This window comes from Bison bison, unplaced genomic scaffold (assembly GCF_000754665.1).
Source record: "Bison bison bison isolate TAMUID 2011002044 unplaced genomic scaffold, Bison_UMD1.0 scf7180017864379, whole genome shotgun sequence".
Lineage (NCBI taxonomy): Eukaryota > Metazoa > Chordata > Mammalia > Artiodactyla > Bovidae > Bison > Bison bison.
In genome coordinates, this window is record NW_011494951.1 from 1,963,409 (window position 1) to 1,970,765 (window position 7,357).

Below are 7,357 nucleotides of genomic sequence, written 5' to 3' on the forward strand. Positions count from 1 at the left end.
AGTTCACCCAGACTCACATCCATTGAGTCAGTGATGCCATCCAGCCATCTCATCCTCTGTTGACCCCTTCTCCTCCTGCCCCCAATCCCTCCCAGCATCACAGTCTTTTCCAATGAGTCAACTCTTTGCATGAGGTGGCCAAAATACTGGAGTTTCAGCTTTAGCATCATTCCTTCCAAAGAAATCCTAGGGCTGATCTCCTTCAGAATGGACTGGTTGGATCTCCTTGCAGTCCAAGGGACTCTCAAGAGTCTTCTCCAACACCACAGTTCAAAAGCATCAATTCTTCAGCGCTCAGCCTTCTTCACAGTCCAACTCTCACATCCATACATGACCACTGGAAAAACCATAGCCTCGACTAGACGGACCTTTGTTGGCAATTAGACAGCCTTAAACTTTGCCTCAGTTTCATTCATGCTGAACCAGGGCTCTGAAGAATCCATATTCACACCACACTGGCTGTTCCTCAATTAATGCATGGGTTTAGAAAGCCTTGTTAGATCTTATAGGAGAGTGCTCTCAAAGCTTTACTCTTTTGAATTACACTGAAAAAATGTTTATGAGCACCACCCCTCTCTATCCAAGAAAATACTTAGCAAAGTTTTCATTTTCCCTCTGTTCTGAGAACTCCAGAAAACACCCGGAGAGGTCTCACAGTTACCATCTCACCAATATCATGGGTTTCTAGCTCCCTGCGGAGTCCCTCCTCTGTTGCTTCAGAATATGTTACATTTCTCTTACCTTATCTTCATTTGACTCTCCAGCCACATGAAATTGCTGTTGAATTTTTACTCTTTAAACGAGCCTGCTGCTGCTGCTAAGTCACTTCAGTCGTGTCTGACTCTGTGCGACCCCATAGACGGCAGCCCACCAGGCTCCGCCGTTCCTGGGATTCTCCAGGCAAAAACACTGGAGTGGGTTGCCATTTCCTTCTCCATTAAACGAGCCTAAACCATTGTTATTTTTCTGGTTCCTCATGTATGCCTCCCTTCCTCCAGTCTGATTTCCATCCTGCTCTTACCTAAAGACAGTGACTGCTCCCTGTGGTGCTGTTTCAGACTGAGTATCTCTGTTTTTAAAGTTTGGTTCATAAAATAATGTTTATGTTAAAGGTGCTTTTGCAGACTGTACATTTCCACGACAGTTCGGTGATCTGTTCCTTACCTCTCCCCTTCCATTTTTTAATTTTTAGAACTTTTCTGCTGCATTTACTATTATTTAGTACTGTTTCTATTAAATTTGTGTCTTAACTGCCTTCATGCTGGCTTCTCTAGCTGTGGATGTGTCCTGAGACTTGAGTTTCGGCCTCTGTCTTAGTTTTAGGTTCACTCCCACTCCCCTGAAGAGTTTTCTGTTCTCCGTTTCTGTGTAGCTTATTCCTAAATTGCTCTCTTCAACCTCTTATTACTGTCATGAATCTTGAATCCTAGTGGCCATAGGATATATTTATTTTTGACACCTAGAGATACATCTTAACACACCATTTTGAAAGCTAAATTCTTGTTAGAATATTTATGTGATATGTGGATTAAAAATCTCTACTCAGTTTTGGTTTTTTCTTTCTTTACACGGCACTTCCAAGCCTGTCTTTGAGAACTTTTAAGTCACTACGCTAGGTTTCCCCTTACCTTCTGAGTAAGTGAAGGAGGCCGAAGACTTGATAGAAATGAAGCATCAGCACACTTGGGCCCAGGGGCAGCTGGCGGGGGCTGAACTAGCCCTGGACCATTGGTTCCTGTCCTGGCTTATCTCTGGTGTTGGCCCCTCATTCCACGCCTCGGTCAGTGGCCTTCACACCTGCCCACTCTGCTAACCAAAGCCACACCCCACCTGCGCCTCCCTGCCACACCTGCTCCCTTTCAAAATGCTGTGTTCCAAAACTGACTTTGTGCATGGAATGAGAACTTACATTTTCATTTTTTAGATTTCTTTCAAGACATTCTTAAGAAGAAAAGAATCTGATGAAATGCATTCAAAAGATTCTGTACTTTGCACTAGGGATAGAGTATTCAAGTCCTCACCTTAAAGTAGTGAACAGGAAATCTACCAAGTAAATCGTCAGAGATGACATACCATGTAAATGTAATGATGATTGATGATAAAGTTTGCTTTTCCTACCTCTGAGTGTTATTATTAGGATTCCCTTTTTCAGTTGCAAGGCCCTGTGGAAGTGTTGATGGCTCCTCCTCAGCCTTGTGGGCCAAGTTCCTAGGAAAAAGAGGCGCATGTGTGTGGTCTGCTTGTTTATCTCCCCACTGCGTCTCTTCGTGGCCCACTGCGTCCTCACAGCCACTTTCCCATTAACCTTGCTCATCTGTGTTTTCAGCTTTCCTTCCCTATCGTTAATATTGGCTCAATGTTAATGTTCCTTCATCTAATGATGTAGTTTATTCTCTTTCTGTAATATAGGGCGATAAAAGAGTTTTATCTGGGGGCATGGGGCGGATTTCCACTTAGTTCTTCCTTAGCTATATGGTAGGAGGGAGTAACCTGAACTTCTGGGTTGAACATAACTGAACATAATTTTAGTCACTATAAGAGCATCCATGAACAATTGTTAATGTGAAGATAATTTTACTCTCTGAGGCTGAAATCTTGGGAATGGGGGCGGGGAGAATCTTTTTAATTAAAAATTTGAATTGCAAATTGTATATAAGATTATAGTGAAAATTGGCTGAAGTTTTGTACTACTTAAATATGGTATGGTGGCAGATTGCTAGATTTCTTACAGATTATTTGTGAGTGTTCCAACATACAATGGTTTGTTAGTAATAACAGGAAATAAAGTAACTGGACTCTCAGACAGACCTTGTAGTTGGTTCAGAGCCTAAGAAACTGCCTTTTTAACGTGGTGTTTCCACTTATACTATTCAGCCATAAAGCGAATGGCAAATAGACAAGAATTGAAAAGCCCCTGTTGTGAGTGGATTTTGAAAGTCTGGCGGCAGGACAGTTTCCCCAGGTGTTTTATTTGTGCTGTCCTCAGTAAACGAGAGTGACTCGAACCTGCCAAGAAAGAGATTTGAGTCTTCAGAGTAGTTGACCCTGACTTATAATGCTCGGAAAATAACTCACAATGCAGGTGTCATTTGAACGAAATGGTGTCGAGCGGTATTCATACAGCACAGAGCAACTCAAGGCAGTGTGGAAACGTGCAGAGTGTTTCCCCTGCGGATGCAGTTGGCACTCAGGGCCTGAGGGCTGGGGGCCCTACTGCCTGTGTGCGTGAAAATGCACAGTCAAGAGCCCTTCCACCCAGAATGCCAGCCACTCTGGGAAGCCCTTGTTAGGGAGTGTTTCAGCTGCACATAACAGAAGCCCAGCCTCATGACTTCGTTCTTCATGTTGGTGTGGAGGCAGGCTGCGCATGGCTGCTGTGCAGGGTTCTGTATTGTCATCCACGTCCTGGGCACCTCCAGTCTTCCTGCTCTGTCCTCCTTAGGGCCTTCCCTCCGCGATGTATACCTGTCGTCCTCGCTGTTTCTAGATAGCTGTCACTTCCGAGAAGGGAGCAACAGAGCAGAAGTGGCGCCCATGTCAGGACAGCACAACTGGAAAACCCCAGCAGACGTCCACCTGTGGCTACACTGTGGTACCTGATGGCCTCTCTTTGCAAGGAAGACTGGGAAAATCGCTTTTAAGCTGTGCACATTGCTTTTCCCCCCAAAGTGGGGTTTTACACTTAAAGAAAAAGGAGAAACCAGATATTGGGTAATTAACGACTGGAAATGTTGTGTACCAGTAGTCAGTATCTTTTTAAAAGATGCTTGGTCTAAGGCACTTTATTCGCAGTGCTGTAAGAGCACTTGTGAATGTATGAGGACCCATCTCCAGGAGATGCCCATAGGCCCATTTCAACCATCTCATTTTGTTTGTCAGATTTTCTTGGTGCTGATTAACAGCGAACACCTTTTTCAGAGGTGAAATGTAATGATTTATGTTTAATGTCTTTATTTGTATTTGCATATACAAATTCCTTTTGGCAAATGGGTTTAGATTTTCTTTCAAAAGAGAAAACTTTCCATAAATGTCTTTATAAAAAACATTTTTTGCAGACTTCATTTTGTATCCTGTCATTATTGTGCTGCTACATGTTGACTGACATTTTAAAATTTTACACAGGTGATGTTCTTGAATTTCATGGTCCAGAAGGAACAGGAAAAACAGAAATGCTTTATCATTTGACAGCACGATGTATACTTCCAAAATCGGAAGGTGGACTGGAAGTAGAAGTTGTGTTTATTGATACAGATTACCACTTTGATATGCTCCGGCTTGTTACAGTCCTTGAGCATAGACTGCCGCAGAGCTCTGAGGAGATGGTCAAACACTGCCTTGGGCGGTTGTTTTTGGTGTACTGCAGTAGCAGCACCCAGTTACTCCTTACCCTGTGCTCTCTGGAAACGATGCTCTGTAGGCATCCCTCTGTCTGCCTTTTGATTTTGGATAGCCTGTCAGCTTTTTATTGGATAGACCGCGTCAATGGAGGAGAAAGTGTTAACCTGCAGGAGTCTACTCTGAGAAAGTGTTCTCAGCTCTTGGAGAAGCTTGTAAACGAGTATCGGTTGGTTCTCTTTGCAACAACACAAAGTATAATGCAGAAAGCCTCAAACCCAGAGGAAGGGCCTTCCTGCGCCCGTAATCGCCTGAGTGACGTGGATGTGGACTATAGGCCCTATCTCTGTAAGGCGTGGCAGTGGGTGGTGAAGCACAGAATACTCTTCTCCAAGCAAAATGACTCCAAAGCCGGCAACCAGTTTTCTTTACTTTCACGTCATTTAAAAAGTAACAATGTAAAAAAACACTTTTTTACTATTGGAGAAAGTGGTGTTGAGTTTTGTTGACGTGTATCATAAAACAGTCTTTTGTCAGATGTTATGCAAGTTTTAAAAAGTGTTTAATAGGCTAAAATGATTTGATTCTAAAATTTTAAACTCTAAGGGAATCTAACATAACCACGTTTCTACACAGAATGGAGTTCTTAAACTGGAACCTTAGACTGTTCTGTTCCTGGGTTGTTGAAGATTATTCAGAGTGATAACAATAATAGTTAAACTATATTAAGTTGTTTTAAAACTAAATAAATAAGATACACATTTCAGTCCAAATAAAATGGAGTTTTCTAACTTTGTGTCACATTTCTGGAACTCAGTTAAATACTTGTTTAGGAAAGTTGAAACGCCTTTCTGATTTTTCATATGTAACTCCTTTAAGAAGCTGTGAACTTGGAAAATGTTTCTCTGGAGCTGTTATTTCTGTAAAGAGGATGAAAGCAAGGAGCCTACCCAATCTGCCGTTCACATCCAAGACTACGGGAAGTCAGAGCATTCTGATCTGTTATACCGAATCCCAGGACACAGCTGCATTGTGGTTGGGTTTCTGTATAATTGTTAAATCACGGGGAAATGAGATACCCATTCAGAGAATTCTGTGAAGGTTGAAATTTTCATCTTTCTTGTTAAGTAACTTGTTGTTTGTTGTTCAGTCGCTCAGTCATGTTCAACTGTTTGTGACCCCATGGACCGCAGCACGCCAGGCCTCCCTGTCCACCATCTCCCGGAGTTTGCTCAAACTTGTGTCCATCGAGTCCATGATGGCATCCAGCCATCTGGTCCTGTCACCCCTTTCTCCTCCTACCTTTGTTAAGTAAGAGGCAAATGCTAAAACTATAGTATAATTGCACGTTACTTGTGTTTTCTTACCCATTTAGAATAGGTCAGACATACCCTGAAATGAATTGAAATGTTGCCAGCTGAGAGCTGGACAAGGCTTTATATTCCTTGGTCTAGTAATGGCCAGAAAGGGGTGCATGCATCTCCAGGGGCACACAAGGTAGCCTGCCGTGAAGGAGCAAGAAAAATTTAGAACCTTGATTCATAGATTCTAATCTAAGAAAGGATTGAGTCATATCAATATTTGATATTGACCCTATCACTCATTCAACCCATATATCAGATTGCCTTATGTCACTTGTATTTTTGAGGTATCCTGTAGGAAAAGTGGAAAGAACAATGGACTCGGGTGTTCTCAAGGGTGTGATCATTTAAATGTAACCTGTTTAGTTAAAATTAACTGTATGTTCACTTACCTAACAAAGCTGCTCTGTAAGGGCTTAAAAGATCATTTTCATAATGCAGGCATAGCAGATGTAGCATATGCTGTTTGCACCTGCAGCTCCTCCAGCTTTGGGGAACCTACAGTTCCCCAAACCCAGCGACTTCTGCAAGTGTCATCTGGACACAGAGCCTGCTGGGCAGCGTGTGGGCCAGGCGGGGCAGTCCTTACCAGTGAGGGCCAGGGCTTGGTAGGTTGGTAACGCCTCTCCTCACCCCTTGGTAAGAACCAAGGTGTTTCTCAGGTGGCCCCTGTAGGAGCCATCTCCTCATTATCTCAGTGTTTCTTGCCTTCCACCCTCCCTCTCACTTCCCCACTCTCATGCGGCCTCATGGGATTCTCTCCCTGAAAAACAAAATCCTTGTCTAGGGACTGCTTTTGTTGTGAGTTGGAGGGGAACCAAACTGTCGGCAGGCAATAAAAAGTCGTCAGGCTAACAGCCCTTCTAGGTGCCGTGTTTGCTCTTCAGCCATATTATGGAATTTAAAATGATGGCATTCTAATTGTTAATCAAGTTAAATTACATTGGATCATATTACTGTCATTCACACCCACTTGTGTGCCCTCAATAAATGTTGTTTTGCTATTAATATACTTTATTACCATATTTTATCCACAGTTCCTTTTTCATTTTATATTCTTGTGTATTTTATTACATGTAGTACATGTTACACGTAAGTTCAATTCAGTTAGTTCAGTTGCTCAGTTGTGTCTGACTCTTTGTGACCCCATGAATCGCAGCACGCCAGGCCTCCCTGTCCATCACCAACTCCCAGAGTTTACTCAAACTCATGTCCATCGAGTCAGTGATGCCATCCAGCCATCTCATCCTTTGTCGTCCCCTTTTCCTCCTGTCCCCCCAATCCCTCCCAGCATCAGAGTCTTTTCCAATGAGTCAGTTCTTCGCATGAGATGGCCAAAGTACTGGAGTTTCAGCTTTAGCATCAGTCCTTCCAATGAACACCCAGGACTGATCTCCTTTAGAATGGACTGGTTGGATCTCCTTGCAGTCCAAGGGACTCTGAAGAGTCTTCTCCAACACCACAGTTCAAAAGCATCAATTCTTTGGCGCTCACCTTTTTCACAGTCCAACTCTCACATCCATACATGACCACTGGAAAAATCATAGCCTTGACTAGACGGACCTTTGTTGGCAAAGTAATGTCTCTGCTTTATAATATGCCGTCTAGGTTGGTCATAACTTTCCTTCCAAGGAGTAAGCGTCTTTTAATTTCATGGCTGC

The 7,357-nt window shown here is 43.0% G+C and overlaps 1 protein-coding gene across 1 annotated transcript in view; it reads left to right on the forward strand.

Annotated features, from left to right (window-relative positions):
- XRCC2 (X-ray repair complementing defective repair in Chinese hamster cells 2) overlaps positions 1–5,536 on the forward strand; it is a 15,708-nt gene extending 10,172 nt beyond the window's left edge. Inside the window, exon 4 of the mRNA XM_010857352.1 lies at positions 4,123–5,536. Within this exon, the coding sequence (XP_010855654.1) occupies positions 4,123–4,844 (722 nt within the window). The 3' untranslated portion in view covers positions 4,845–5,536. The remainder of the gene's footprint in view (positions 1–4,122) is intronic.
- The last annotated feature ends 1,821 nt before the right edge of the window (positions 5,537–7,357 follow it).